Consider the following 17,034-nt stretch of genomic DNA (forward strand, 5'->3'; position numbering starts at 1 on the left):
GTCAGCTTTATGTTATTGGATAGGGTAACATGAGTGCACATGAGCCTTGTCATTGTAACTTCTGTATTGTTAGCCAGGTGAAAGGTCAATGTAATAAAAATATGTATGTGTGTGTGTGTGTATATAAATGTGTAATGTTATGAGATTTAAGCTATTTAGTCAACATTTATGTTTTCGTGTTATAATTGTGTTAGAATGAGAGAGGCATAATTGATATTTATTTCCTAATTTTTATGCTGGTTGCGAGATTGATCAAATCTTCCAAACCCATACAGAGATTAATTACTGAAAATAACAGATAAAATATAAAGTTTTTTCTTAAGAAATGTTTGATTACTGTCTGGACATTATAAATATTTCACATGTGAAATTTCCAAATTTTCTGATGCATAAAATTATTTTCAATCTTAAAATCAAAATTACTTTGCATGATAGGTAGGCAAGATGTGAAAAGAAAAAAAGGCATGAGGAAAACATTGTTTTACAAACCTTAAGACTTGATTTAAAAAAAATTGATATTTTGCATATGAAAGCATTATAATGTTTACTCATAATATGCCAAATTTCATTAACATTTGCATACTGATTTAAAAGTTATAGCATGAACTATAACTAGCACAAAATGGTTACGAGGTCGGTCCCAGGGATCGAGCCCATGCTGAAAGAGTTAAACTTTATTACAAGTTTTTTTTTATTACTTATTCAGGCTATTTCTAACCTACCTTATCTCAAGTTATCTGGTATTGTTTCATTAAAAAAATATTTCTGTAGTTTCCAAATGGATATAATTTAACATGTGTATAGTTTCAAAATTCACAAATGAAAGCACACTTTTCAAAGCTCTATTTTATGTAAATGATCAAGCTACTTGATGTGGCATTATAATGAGGTTTCAACCAAGGTCTGTACAGAAACTAATGGAAACATTTGAAAATCAAGAAATGGATAATGTATTCTCAGGAGTGACAGGTTCTCAGCAAAAATAGTTACTTATGATGAGCAGAAAATTTCTAAAATAAATTGATAAGTACATTATTTTGTTTTCAGGCAAAATTCTTTGCAGCTGTGTAGAAATGAAAATATGAACTATTTTCTTGGCAAAAAATTACAAAATGTAAATTTTAAAATATTTTTGAGTTAAAATTTGGATATAGTTATAATTAACATAAGAAACCCACTTAAATTTGCCTCAAAATATTTTATCAAGTATCAAAAAAATATAAAAAGCCAGGGGAAATCCTGCCTTCAGAATTAAGGTACAATGATTTACTTTTATGAGTTACTTTTTTTTAACTCTGAACTTGGTATATGATCTGATAAGTCTCATTCATTTGTCACTCACCTGTTGCTAAAATACTGTGTACACATTTCCAGACTTGTTATTTCAAACAATTCAGTATTGTTTTACATATTCATAAGCTTGTTTATGGCAGTGTTTGAAATAAAACTTACAGACTGGATTGTCCAGCAGACAACCTTTGAGTTAATTATGGTTGTCTACAATAAACTATAGTTGTCCACAGTTGAATGATCAAGTTAGTTGACTAATAAAAATTACAGACTTGGTGTTACATTGTCCTAACTCAAAGAACATAGTAGAAAGCTCATTATTTGATATAAAATCATGATTTTGTTGAGGAATTTCAGGAACAGAATATGACCCCTTTCACTTCATCATGATTGGCCTCTTTGCCAGGAATTTTGGAAATTTTTTTTGCATTTTTGATTGTATTTGCAATCAACCTCTTTTTGAAGGATTCATGTCTGCTTTGTCTAAATTTTTATCTTTGACACATAAGTAAAACAAAAAGTCGAAGTTTGCTTAGCCATTTCAAATCTACAACATATATTGAAAATGATATCTAAGTTTAGTGTACCAAAACATGCAAAATTTAAATGGTGGAAACAAACGTGGTGTTGTAAAAATCTTTCGAGTGGCAACCCATTATTAGTCATAAATTGTGACAGGTTTGCAGATGTTATAACAAACATTCATGTTGGTAAAAAGTCTGTCCCATGGACATACAACCTAGACTGCCATGTTCCTGTTGTACTACAGACAACATAGTGCATTTGAGCTGTCCGGTGATAATTTTGGTTGTCTTGGACAACTTGAAACAAGTTATTTTGAACACTGGTTCGTGCTTTAACAGTTTAAGTGTACAATTACTCGTATGCTTTGTAACAAATCATGGGAAATGAATAATCATAACTAATTTTACTTATTAGGCACATGAGTACTTAGTCAAAATAAAAATCTAGTATTGTTTTATATTTGTCAAGTAACTTCAATTTAAAATCAAATAATGTAAAAATGAGATAAACATCAATTTATTATGTAAAATAAAACTTTTAGTGCTTATAACTTTATCTAAAAAGTTTTAAATCCAATATGGAATAAGTATGAAACTAGAAAGTCTATTCAGATAATATTATTGTGTTAACAAATAATGTTTAACTTCTCCACAAAAGCTGCACTAATGTTTAATTTTTGTAATGATGGTATGATATGAGTTGACTTTTCAAAAGTTAGCTGTTTAACCAAATTTTCAGCTTTTTTTCCATGAAGGAAGAACTTCCACTATAATAATATAGTATTCTGGATCAATTAGCATTTGATCTGTAGTTCTAAAGTAACCTAAATAAGTCAATGCTAAAATAATGGTAATATATATTCTTAAAAATGTATTTATCATCAGATATACAGAGTATGGTAGCTATGTTTACAGCATTTAACCTGGTGAAATGTTAAATAAGTTTTTAAATTTTGCATTTAGTTAATATATTATGTAAATAACTGACTTGATCAAGTTATAATCCAGCAATTTCATGTCTTATATCTTTATTTCTAGTAATGTGATTGAAATGAAAATAAAAAAATTGCAAACTTTTTAATTAAAATTTAATTGTTATAATTATTTATGATTATAATTAGAAACTAAAACTACAGCATTGGTGAAAAGGATGCATGTTTTCAAAATGTGTTTAAAAAGTTATTTATACAGCCATTCCACTTGCATTTTCACTTATCTTGGACATTAACAATAAAAAAAAAAAAGTCTTCCTCCTGAGAATTTTAACTTACAAAAAAGAAAAGGTTAATTGTGTAACAAGTTTATGTTGTAAAAGTTGCAGGTGTCCTAAACAATATTAATTGATGACAACAAATCTCTAAATTTTAGATATTGTTGGAATAATTGAAAACAGTAATAATCAAGTCAGCTAATTTTGATTAGTTGATTATTTTTGTGACATTGACTAACTGTAATTTTGAATAATTTATTAGTTTATGAGACTAATTGATGTATTTGCTACTTATTGGTAATCGATTATATTGATTAAGTTGTTAAGCTCTATTTAATAGGTAGAATGGTCTAGATGGACCAGCAAGTTACTTGCAGTCCTTATATTTTCTATTACTTGTTTGGTAAACAAACACTCAATCATCTTATGGGGAAGAACCCTTTGTAAAACATGTGTTGGAAAAATAATAGTTTAGTGAAGAAACTTGCCAAATAAATATTTTTACCTTTAAAACTTTTAGAACAGATAAAAATGCCACTTGGATGTTTTTTATGGTTTTTTTTTCTTCATCATCACTTGGTCATTAGTTGAATGTGTTTAAGAGTTAGTTGGAGTAACAACTTTATCGTATATTTTCAAGCAGCATGTTTGCAGGACCACCAGGACATTATCCCATGAGCTCTGCTGGAAGGCTACCTGTTCCTTCTGAACATGTTAGTACTGCTCCACCCTCACTTACTGAAAACTTGCAACCACAGTCCTTGTCCAGTGAAGAAATGAATAAAACAAATAACCTCATTGGTCCACCAACACAACCTAGCATGAATTCTATGAAACCTGGACATCCACCACTACCTGGTCAGTTGAATCTTAATCAGGGTCAATACTCATCATCACCACAGCAACAAAACAATCACCAGTTACCAAGAGTGAGTGAAACAGGAAACTACAGTTCACCAAGTTATCCTGTGCAGAATGGACCCAGATTATCCTCACCATTTCCTCAGACTTCACAGTCTGTATCTGGAGCTGGACATTATCATGTAGGAAGAATGTTAGGGCCAGGACAAATGCATTCTCTTAATGGTGGTTTTTCAAGGAGTTCCTTGCCAAGACAGAGTTCTCATCCTCGTTATCCTGTACATAACCTATCAGTGCCTTTATCAGGTTAGTGAATTTAAGTGTTTGGCTTCACTCTAGAAGAAAAGGTACGATAATTTAAATTTGAGTTCATATATTTCTTAAATATAAACATGCATCAGTTATTTTGTCTGTCCAGAGCATCCAAGTATGTGTTTTTAATGTAAAAATATGTTTGAAGTTAATTCAAAAATTTCCTAACTAGATTCATTTTATCCTTTACAACAAAATTTGATTTTTAAAGAAATTTTGAATTTTCTAATGAGATGGCACTCACTTTTCAAATGTTGGGATATGTGATAGTAATTGGAACCATATGCTTTATATCTCTTTATCAGCCATTTAATTGGTTGAAATATAGGCACTAGTTATTTATTGTTGATATGACCAATTTAGCAAGGTTTATTAATCATAACAATTGTTATTTGTTGTAACAGTGAAATATTTTTTTTTCATCACTATACAATGCAATTCATATACCTATTCGTGGGATAATAAATTTATTTCTGTATAATGTTTCCTTTCTAAGAGTGTGATATGATCACTTTGTACCTTAAATGTTGTACATGATCACATCTCACTGTTAGAAACTAAATATTCTACAGAAATAAATTATTATCCCACAAGTAACAGTCTCAGAATGTCATATTGTTTCTAAGTTAAGTGGGTGTCTCTTAAAAAGCAAATTCATATACCTGTTTGAAGCTGCAAGAACCACATCATTTAATTTTGAGCAGTATGTTTCCAAAAGATTACATTCTAAGACTACAATAAAGAAGTATTTAAGGGGACTTTAACTTTTCTATCAGGTGCTATGTGTTGAATTCTTTTTGTTTTCAAGCTAAAAATTTTACATATTTTTCTCCACCATTTGTTGTATTGTATGTCAAATGATGGGTGTTTTCAATGAAAAATATTATGTAAAAGTACATTACTTATAGTTCTTACCATTAATTACTTGGTGATTTTTGTTAACAACAATCTTGTGTTTTAATAATGTTTGAGATAATTTTTATAAAGCATATTTAATTCTATATTAGTGAATTTTATGCTAAAGTGTAATTAGTTTTCACCTTAAAGGAGCTAGAATTAATTCTGTTCAGGAAACTCTTGATTATTGGAAATTATAGTGTAAAATATATTTTTAAGAAGAGGTTCAGAGGCAATCCAGAATATGAACGGTATTTATTAAATGATATTTAGCATTATTTTAAAGTTTTCTGTCTGATTATCTGTGAAATTTCTTTGCTTTTATTTTTTGGGAGTTTACTGCAATTTTGAATGACAGTATTCTAATTTGTGTTGTGTATTGGGGCATTCAAAAATCATATGATAAGGTGCCACATAAAATAATAACTTGTAAACTAGACTTATGGAGTAGTTTGAATGGTCTAATTTATTATTTTTTGGCATAAAGCAAATGGTTGTGATAAATGAGCATTTTTATAATTGGAAAATGCAACTTGTGAGGCCTCTCAGAGGTCTGTTTTGGATAGGTTTGTAAATAAAATTCAATGATGATACCAAGATATTGGGAAAGGCTGATATTTTTGAGAATATTTTGCTAATTTGGTAAATTCTTAATTGGTCAGAACACAGAAAATGAATAATATATATATATATATATATATATATATATATGGTAAAACTATCAAGCTTAAAGTTATGGTGTGAATACTGAAAGTGAAAGCTGGTGAAGCATAAGAAACCAATAGATGTATAATTTGTGATAAAAAAAAAAATCATACCAACTGCAGATGTGATTTTCCCACATTCCTCTTAATTTGTCCATTGTGTATTCAAAATTAGAGGCACTTTTAAACCATAACTTTTAAAATATGATACTATACATATAGCATTCAAGATAATGTTTTATCTCATCTTCAGCCCAACTGATGAGTTCTGGTATTGAATAGTAGGTCTCTTGGTAGAGCTGGGTGATCAATGGAATTTGTCAGTCAATTAATTTTCAGATGCAGTAATCAGTTACATTCATTTAATTGGTTATTCCCATAAGACTTCTATAATTGGAATATCAAAAAATGGTAATAATTGGAAAACTAATTTCGAGTAGTTGATTATTTTATGTGGTACAAATCAATGTCCAGCTCTATTGCATTAACTTGTAGAGCTGAACTGTTGTTTTTATATGCCTCTGATTTTAAATCTCCGATAAACATATGAAGAGGAATGAGTTAAAAACATCTTCAGTTAACATTTTATCAGAAATAATAGGCCTATTGGTTGCTTAAGTTTTGATCCTTGTGGCTTTCATGGCTGAATGGGTGGTCTCGATGGGTTGAATAGCCATCTATCTACTTGCTAATTTTCATGTTGTAATAGTAAATAATGGTAACATGATCACAAAATCTCCACCATCTGCCATAGAAATTAAAGATTCAATTGCTGACAGGTAATAAAATTGATTTAACCTTTGAAATGATCAAGTGTAATTGACAAAATCACGTGATTGTAATTTTTTGTAAATGTGGCAATTTTTTGTTTGTTTTTGATTTTAGAAATTCCAAGCAGTACTGGCCCTTTACTACCAGCTCCTTTCCCTGTCCAGAACTGGACACATACCACTAGTCCAGGAGGAACACCTGGACCCTCAGGTAAGAACACAATACCACAATCATCTCATTTAATACATAATGCCTCTGTAGCTCTCATACAGACATAATTTAACACGCAAATGCTTTCACAATTTGCAAAAAGGAATATTCACAGAATCTATTTAAAAAAAACAACAAAAAAACTGAAAAGTCTGGAACCACAGGCACTTCAGTGAATTTTACAGAATTTGTTCCATATGCTATCCTTATAATTCTAAACAAGTTTGGTTTAATAGCAGGATTAACTCAACTTTCTCATGTTTTGACAATGTCATAATTATCCAATATCTGAAATAAAAAAAGCTGTAAATCATGTATGGTTCCAGACTTTTTGGACACCCAATATGTTTATATGTAATCTTCTGCTTTGTGAAGGTATCCAATCATTTAAACTTTATAGCTGTTTTCAGAGCTGTTTCATTATTAAATGATCAAACCATTGGTGTGGAGCCATAATAAGATGGCACACAAGGCCTTTAAAACTAAGGCAAATGTTAAAATCACAAAATGGGTAATATATTCTCAAGGGATGATAGGTTTTTAGCAGAAATGTTATTCTTTGAGATGTGCAGAAAAATTCTACAAAGAATCAACAACTTCAAGTTGGGTTGTTTTGTTTCCAGGCAAAACTTTTTGAAGCTGTTTAGAAATGAAAATATTAACTTTACCTTCATGACTTACAAAGTATTGATTCAGAAATATTTTTGAGTTAAAATTGTTTTTATGCAATTAGAATTGACATTTAAAATTGCCTTAACTTTCTCAGCATGGGCTCGGTCCAAAGGACCGACCTTGAAACCATTTTGTGCTTTCATATGTCAGAAAAACACGTAGGTTCAATAAGTTTTGATACAAAATGAGAAAAACCCTATAACTCGAGCACTTTCGTATGCAAAATATAATTTTTTTTTCCTATCACGTTTTAAGATTTTTTAAGCAATGTTTTTCTCATGCCTTTTTTCTTTTTGAATGTTGACTATCCAACATGCAAATTAATTTTGATTTTAAGATTAAAAGTACTTTTATGCATCAGAAAATTTTTAGATTTCACTATCGTATCTCTATGGATTTGGTCAATTTTGACTGGCCTCATAACCACCATAAAAAAAAAAAAAGGAAATAAATATAAGTTATGTTTTTTTCATTTTAGAATGACTACAGATTACAACACAAATGCTTAATCTAAATAGCTTAAATCTCGTAACATTATACATTTATATATAATTATTATTTGTATTATATTGACCTTTCAACCATACCTGGCTAACATTACAGAAGTTGCAACGAGGCGGAGCACATGCACTTACGTTACCATATCCAAGAACATAAAACTGGCCATTATGAAGCGACCTGTCTTGGCTGTGTTTTAGTGGACTAGTATTTTGTAAAATACAGTCACATTTCAGTTATAATACATTATATATGTATATACATTATTACTATTTACAAATAGGTTTTTAAACTTATTTTTCTTAAAACATAAAGAAGTATAGGAAACAATTATATTAGCTACATATGAACTATGTACTCGTTTGCCACTTGCCGTAATTTGATAAGCCTTGTCAAATTTTGGTCCTGGAGGATGTGAAACAAAATAATTTTTCTTAAGTTTTATATATACATTTTGAAATAACCAAAAATCCTTAATTACTATATCAATACCACAGAATTCCACTATAATTTATCAAGCTTAGTAACCAAGATGTATATGGGTCTAAAAAAAATATGAAAATTCAAGCTTGTTCTTACCTTACTGCTTGGAATCTAGCATAGAAAGAAAGAATTTACCATGCAAATACTTTGCAGAGGCTGAGAAAACCACTAGGGGACATTCTGAGATTTCGATTGGGCGAAGTAGGTGTACGTGACCAAGTATTTTCAAAAATTGAAGAGGTGGGCGGTGATACCTTAGTTGATTCAATAAATATATTAATATCTCAGAAAATAGAAAAAATAGTAGGTTCTTATTTTAGATTCTAGCTTGTCAGTATCGGTAATTTGAGTATCTAATTCATAAGAAACTATATTTTGTATTTGGACATCGTAGACATCTGATTTGAACCAATGCTGCATTCAACATATCACGTGACACACACAAATTGATATTTAGGTGTTTTTTTCAATATCTCCTTTTAAATTAAGAAATTAACTAATGTATAATGCTAATAGATGAATTATAATCTGCAGTTTGATACCAGATTTATAAAAATAGTAGTTTAATAAAATTTTGAATGTTTATCAACAAATGCGATGATGTGGCCTTTGGCAAAAATATATGAAACAGTAACTCTCTTAACATGGGCTCGATCAATTTGACTCTCCATATAACCTCTGTGTAATCGATTAAAGTCTATAGATTTAATACTTCTAACTTTCATTATAGTGTGTATATCTTCACAAAAATCATATTTTTTAGTAAATTATTTTTAATAAAATAAAGATTTTTCAATGAATATATTGAGTATTTGTTTTGAATAGTCCGCGTGAAAAGTAATTTTCATGTTAAAATTAAAAATACTTTTCCTCATCTCAAAAATCTCAGATTTCCTTTTTGTGATCCCTAAAACTTTCTAATGCATTCGTAACCACCAAAAAAAATCAAAATAAACCTAAATTACCCTTTTTTTTTTCTTTCTAGAATGATTTCAATTGTAACATGAAACTACATTCGTTTATCCTAAGTATCTCTAAGTTCATAACAGTATACTTCTGTTTATAGTTAAATTATATTGTTTTATTGCACTTTGAACCGTGTCTAACTACTATCCGCACCATTATAAGTTGTAAATAACTCGGGGAATGTGGGGCTCATGTTATGATATCGATTTACATTACCCATGAGTTGCTCCTGTGTATGCCTCTTGAACCATTTTGATTATATTATTATTATCACTTTTACCTAATCTAGTCTCAAATAACTTAAAAAAATACATATTTTTAAATTTTAGTTACTTTTATAATAATAAATAAAGAATAAATATGAAAAACAAGAAATAAAGTCCTTATCCAATTTTCTTTTTTCTTGCTCTCAGGTTTGCGACAAGAGTTAACCCTAATTTTATATAATATAGATAGTAATGCACTTAATTTTTATTTAATTAAATAATGCACCAAAGAATATAGACTAATAACATGCAAAAAAGTAGACAAATTCCTTACCTCTCAAAACTTTCCTGGCTTTCTAACTATGCGACAGGAGCCATTACAAATTCATTAAAGCTAGTTGTTAGCTTTCCCTGGGGAACGAATCTTGTACTGTGAGTGAAATTGATGATATTCTGTTCAGAATACAACCTTATACAATACGTCATTTGATGGATGAAAATCTTGACTTTCTATTGGTTATAGGTAATATATAATAAAACATAAGAGAGAACTATCAACGAATTGTGAAAGAGATGATGTGATAGGTGGGTTTGGCAAGAGAGGACTGATTTTCTATTTGATAGCTTTGTAACCAATCAAAACTGAAGGCTATAAAAATTATAGTTTGTTTGAGCAATAACAATTTTATAGAGGATATTTTACATTTAATCATTTAATTTCTTACTTTTTCGAGGGGTGATGGATAAAATAGGGATGAGGACATGCTAAGAGAAAATGTCACATGGGTCACACTAGTGGAAATTCAGGAATTTTTTTTAAATATTGCTTTGTAGAAATAAGAACTTAACTTATATACTATTAAAATATAGATTATTAGCTAAGATTACCATAAAACATCACCAATAATATATTTTTAAAAACGACTGGTTTCAGCTGTAGGTCTTCATCACATTTCAGTTAGTTAAATTCTTATTTCATTGTAGGAATTAAGATTATTTTTCAAAACATGTTCAAAAATAAATACATAAGATTTGATAAACAATACTAATGTTAATAGAAAAGGTCAAATAAATGTCAAAGCTTGCTAGATGGAGTACTGATGTTAGACATTTTCCAAACATATTATTCATACATGTTTCATATTATGAGAAACATTGTTAGAGATCCATACATTGAGTAACTGCTACTCAAAGCAGGGACAGACCCAGCACTGCTGATAAATTTATTTCATTTTCATTGTTTACTTTACTTTCATAAGTATACACTACTTGTAACTTTAGTAACAAAATTAATTATAAAGCCTCCAAAAGTTATTATGAGTAGTTCAGTTGGGTTAGAAGTAAAAGTGGTATGATACGATACGAGTATCATATCATGAAGCCTTAATACTATTATGTCGTACATCGTCCAATACGACACTATTTATGTATTTTCATGAAATTTGGCAAGCTTTCATTAAACATTATAAGTCTTTTGTACAGAAAAATCAGAATTTTTAATAAAGTATTTTTGCTAAAAATTAATGATTCAGTAAAGGAAGATGAGTATTAAGTACTACATTCTGTCTTCGTATCTTTTATCAAAGACATTATATGCAAAGTAACATAACAAATTAACAATAACAAAATAGATACAGATACTATTTTTTTCTATTTTATTTCTCTTGCCAGTTGCCATTTAGTTGATAAAACCTGAGAATATGAAAAAGCACTGTAAAGTGAAGTACCTAATAAGGCAATGTTAGTAATATAGATAATGACTTACGAGACTGTCAGACTTTGTAACAAACCCTTGGTAAAAGTTCTGTATCTAGATATGTGTCGTATCAACTGCTATGATGAGATACGCACCCCTAGTTATAATCCAGTAATTTCAAAGCTTATATTTTTATTTATAGTAATGTCATTTATATGAGAATAAAAACAAACTTTTCAAACTTTATAATTCAAATTTAATAGTTATAATCATATCTAGAAAATTAATCTTTTAGCATTTATAGAAACAAGATGCTGCTTTTCAACCCATTTTCAATTTTCTCACTTATACAATCATTGTTTGAGAATATTTTACTTATCATCGATACAAAAAAAAACATTTTTCTCACAGAGATTCTTCATTCCATGCAATGAAAAATTAGTTCTGCACTAAGTATAAGAACTGCAGCTGTCCAAAGAAATATTAATGTTTAATGAAAGAAAAGAAAATATCTAAACTTGATACTCTGTCACAGTGTGTGAAAAAAATCCAAAGTACAAAAATTGACTTTGGCAATTTTTAATTGGTATTCCTTTGTAATTGCTTAGCAATAATGAGTTATTGACTGAGGCTATAACCATGTTGTTGTAGACTCTGGTAATGTTGACATCAGAAAACATAAAAATGCTTCTACAATAGTTAATAGATCAAAAACATTGATGTCTGATATTTCTTTTTGATACTATATGGTAGTGCAAAGATATTTGGCTGTTTTTTTTTTATTAACTTCTGCATCTACTTGTACATTGAGTAATAGTTATTCATTCCTGAAAAATAAATGGTGGGCTTTGACCCTCCTCTAAATCTGCACCTGTTCATACAACATTATAGAATAGTTATTAATTACTGAAAAATTGGTGGGAGGTATAGCTCCCCCCCAAGAAAAAACAACAAAAAAAACAACATAATCCGCATTTGCTTATACAACATTAAAGAACATATTTAATTTCTGAAACAAAAAGGGATGAGTATGATAGCTATACCTGTTTATACAATATTAAAAAAATTAGAAACATAAAACAAATTTAAAAAATGGAAAATTTACACTTTATTTAACATTTAAGTAGCCAGAGAGTCGGTGCTGCCAAGCATTTGACTTCCCTCTAGTTAGCAGTTCAAAATTAGGGACAGTGGCAGATAGTTTAGTAAGTTTTCAAAAACAAAGTACAAGCAGTTTTTGAACCTGAGACCTTCAAATTATGAGTTGTCTCCTTTTGTAGTTTTGTGCTAAACAACAAAGAATCTTAATGGCAATACTTAGTTATTTTTGACATTACTTTTAGGTTTTGAGAAGTGTTTTTGTGATGTAACTGGTTTTCAGAGTACTATAAAAAGAAGTAACTATAGATTCTGAAATGTGTTTTTATTTTCATTTTTATTATATTATTATATATATATATATATATTTTGTTTTAGTTTCAACCTTCATAAAAGCATGCACATGAGTTTCAGCTGGAGCAGCCTTGTAAATTGCTTAATGAAATTAGAAACCAAAATTTAAGCTTTTTGTACTAATTTAGTATTTTAAAGGTTTGAGTGATATATTTTAATAAACATTGGAGTTGAAAGAGATAACGCAAATATTTTTTGATTTTGAAATTAATAATTTTGAAATTGATTTTTTTTTTGATAATATTAGATGTTACATTATTTGCTGTGTCAGCTAACCTGTATTTTTAATGAGTTGCTTGAATGATTTAATTAATGCAAATAATATATTAATTTGCTCGTAACTGCATGATCCCCCCTTTCTTGTAGAACCTACTTCGGCTCGTTCCTCACAGAACCCTTCCCCCATACCTATGCAGCGTATTGACTACATGGAAGGGCAGTTTCCCTCTAGCAGACCAAGTAGGTCCATTTATTAGTTTTACTGCATGTTTTGCAGTGGCTTTTTGTCAATAACTCTCCATCGGTAGAATTGTGAAATTTGTCTGTTTGTTGGTGGATTTGAGAGATGATTATTTGTTTTGAGAGAAAGTTTGTTTGAATTTGAAATCAGAAAATGTGTATAAACCATTATAGTATATAAACTTAATTATTTAGTTGTGAATCTATTAAGGAATATTTAAAATTATCATGTATAATACATATACATGTTTAACATTTGCCTTTTCATTCTATGCTACAGCTTACTCCAAAATAAAAATAGTGTTATTTACTAGTGTAGACTAAATGTATGATAAAGAAGCAAGTAAAATGTTATTCCTGGTTAAAATATATCATATAGGCTTACTTGATGTGGTGAAACATCTTATTTGACTTAAAATGTTTTTTAACACTTCCAGATGATTAAAGATGGAATTTTTAAAAATATATTTAATGTTATTCAACATTATTTGTATATTATGCTACTTTACTGTTTTATATGCAAAATAATTTCTGAATAACTTGTCTGTTTGGTAATAAAGTTATATTAAATCATTGCTTTGTTCGTATTTAATGTGATTTTGTTTTCTTTACATTTAACAGGTCCAGCTGCTTCAGCCACAAATCTACAGGCTTTAGATCGGGGTACAGGAGAACCTAGACAAAATGGTCCACCCACGATTTCAGGTCCTTACTCACAACCACCACAGACTATTCCACCTGTATCTACTAATCTACTTGTTTCTCAACCACCACAGCCATATTCTTCCCCTTTTGGTTTCAAGCCTCCATCTGTTAATGTAAGACAGGCTCAAGTTAGAACTAAATATCCACAACAAGTAAGTTTTTTTTTTTAATGCTTTATTAACCCTTTCACAATGGGTTTGTGTATCTTACATAACCTTATAACCACCATCTAATCATGAAAGTATACATAACTGAAAGTACTTAATGTAGCTTCACAAAATTTGGCAAGCTTTTAGTAAATATTATAAGTTTTTTGTAGAAAAAAATCTGAATTTTATTTAAGTATTTTTCTAAACATTTGTCTTTAAATATATCAGTGTTGACTGATCACATTGCAAAGTATTTTTCATGTCAAGATTAAAAATACTTTTCATCATATGAGAATTTTCAAAATATCTTATGCATAATCTCTAATACCTCCTAAATAACTAATAGACTTTGTTTAGAAAAGTTTATATTTTATCTGTTGTTTTCTCTGCCATAACTCTAAACAGAGTGGATTGATTTGACTGACCTCTTAACCACCAAAACTAAATTACTCTTTTTTTCTTTATAGAATAACTGTAAATTATTACAGGAAACCACGATTGTTTATCCTAAATAGCTTAAAGCTCATAACAGTATAAATCTATTTATGCTTAATTTTAGTGTTTTATTAACATTTGAATCATGTCTAACTTTTAATCTCACCAAAGAGTTGTAACTCATTCAGCAAAAATGCAGTTCACGCTATTGTATTCTATCATGTAAGGCATGAGCTGCTTGCAAGTGTATCTTGTGAAGAACTTTTATTATTTTTATCATCTTTGTACCTAGTCCAAACTTATCTAACCTAGTAAGTTTCTAGTTTTTACAATTTAGTTATTTTTATAATAATAAATAAAGAATACTCATGGAAAATAAGAAATAAAATACTTGAGTATTTAGTCTTAAGTTTACTTTTCTGTATTATTGGTTCTACTACACTGGACAACATTTCATTGAATAATTCACCTAAGAACATAGAATAATAATAACACACAAAAACAATGTTGTATAAATATTATAACTTTCTAACTGTGTGATAAGAACCTTCAAAAATTCAGATTAGCTTGTCGACGTAATACCTATGAGAAATATTTGAAACTGAACGATGAAATAGACTGTCCTGTATAGAAAACAACATAATAAAATACATCATTTGATAGATTAAAACTTTGGTTTTTAATTGGTTATAAATGATGTAGTATAAAATGTCAGAGAGAACTTTTAGCAATTTGTGATAGAGAGGATGTGACAGGTAGGTGTGGCAAGTGGTTTATTTTCTAGTTTGTGGCTCTAAACAAATAGGATTGAAGGCTATAAAAAGTATTCTTTGCCTGAGTAATATCTATATTATAATAAATAACTTTCATTAAATTTCATACTTCTCAGAGGGATGGTAAATAAATATTAAAGAAGAGAGAAGACCTAGACAGCAAATGTTACAATTTTCGTACCAGAGAGATTGAGGATTTTTGAAACATTTCCTTATAACATTAAGAATGTAAAACTTGTATAATATTAATATTTGATGTATTAGCTACATTATGATGCCTAGTTTATTCATTTACCTTGATAATAAGTAGCTTAATTAAATTTTGATGTAAACTTTAAATAATATGAAAGGTTTTCTTCTTTTCCAGATTAGATATAATCAAATTTCACAGCCATCTAGTCAGTTAATGAGACAACCTCCACCTCAGGCAAATAATGCTGATCCAACTCAACAGTATTTCTCACCTAAGCTTCCTGAAGGGCCTGTTGGGGGAGTTGTAGGTGGTTATGATCCCAATCTTCATGCTCAAATGACTGGGATGAGCATTCATGGTAGTTTTTCTCGAATGTGGGTATGTATAAAGATTTTTTTCATATTGAGTGTAGAAAGGATCATATTTTTTAAAAAGGAAAAACAATAAAATAACAAATTTGGACACATTTAAAAAATATTTTATTGTTGAAATTAAGCAAGACTAAGTCAATGTCACATCTTTTACAATAGTGTTGTCATGATATAAAATTTTGTTGGTATGATAACTGTTTGAGAAAATATGAAACACTGTAGTTATCCATATTATGAAATAGTGGTATTTTGTTAAGCAAATATAAGTTAAAGAAAGTAGTAATAAAATTAAGTTTGAAAATAGGTATTTAAAAAAACAAAACATTCTCATGTTGTAGTCAAAGAAATGCAACTTGAAGTGAAGTCAAATGATTCCTAAAGTGAAAGTAAGGAATTTTTTTAAACTGGAAATAACATGTTTGTAACTGGTAACATTGCATGTACAGATATAATGAAAGAATGAATGATGTAAAAAGGTGTTTCTTGCTCCTGTTTTTCATGTGGTAAATGATACTTTACTGACACTTAAAGGAAGAAAATTAAGCAAAGTTTATGAAATGTGTATATTTGGGTACAATGTGATGTTAACATAGCAAAGAAGTGTTTGTGGTTTGGAGTTTCATAGGTAGACCTTGCTTAAAAATTATTTTTGTCTTTAGGGAGAACTGGTGATCTGTCGTCATGTTTATTTGTCTTGGACCTATGTTAATTATACATGTTGTAGTAATGCATTGTAGGTTGAGGTAATGTAGGGTTGATTAATAAATTGTTAAGTGTGGTGTAATGAAGACTTACAAATATGACAATTTCTCAAATTCAGTTTATTTATTGGGAATTCACATAAGATGTCTGAGCACATATTTATACGAAGTTGTATCGCTTTTTTGGTTTCATAACATTTTGATATATAAAGAACAACACTGCCCGGAGTCCTGCCTGAGCTAGAAATACCAATGTGAAATGCAGCTTATGGTGCACACTGCTTTGATTAAATAGACTTGCAAGTTTCAAAGCATTGAATGAATGTAATTACAATATACACACACACACACACACACACACACACACACACACACACACACACACACACACACAACAACAATATGTACGTATACGTCGTATACACTTACTATTATAACGTAAGTTATACTATTATAGTATATCGTACTTTACTTGAGACTCGTACCGAACGGCACC

At 29.3% G+C, this 17,034-nt stretch overlaps 1 protein-coding gene across 1 annotated transcript in view; it reads left to right on the forward strand.

The window, feature by feature from the left end:
- Window positions 1-17,034, forward strand: part of LOC106464527 (protein transport protein Sec24A-like) — a 64,405-nt gene that overhangs the window by 5,613 nt on the left and 41,758 nt on the right. The window contains 5 exon segments of the mRNA XM_022392258.1: window positions 3,668-4,191; window positions 6,684-6,779; window positions 13,119-13,211; window positions 13,833-14,068; window positions 15,641-15,844. Of these exon segments, the coding sequence (XP_022247966.1) occupies window positions 3,669-4,191; window positions 6,684-6,779; window positions 13,119-13,211; window positions 13,833-14,068; window positions 15,641-15,844 (1,152 nt within the window). The 5' untranslated portion in view covers window position 3,668.

The sequence above is a fragment of the Limulus polyphemus genome, unplaced genomic scaffold, assembly GCF_000517525.1.
Source record: "Limulus polyphemus unplaced genomic scaffold, Limulus_polyphemus-2.1.2 Scaffold1676, whole genome shotgun sequence".
NCBI classification, from domain to species: domain Eukaryota; kingdom Metazoa; phylum Arthropoda; class Merostomata; order Xiphosura; family Limulidae; genus Limulus; species Limulus polyphemus.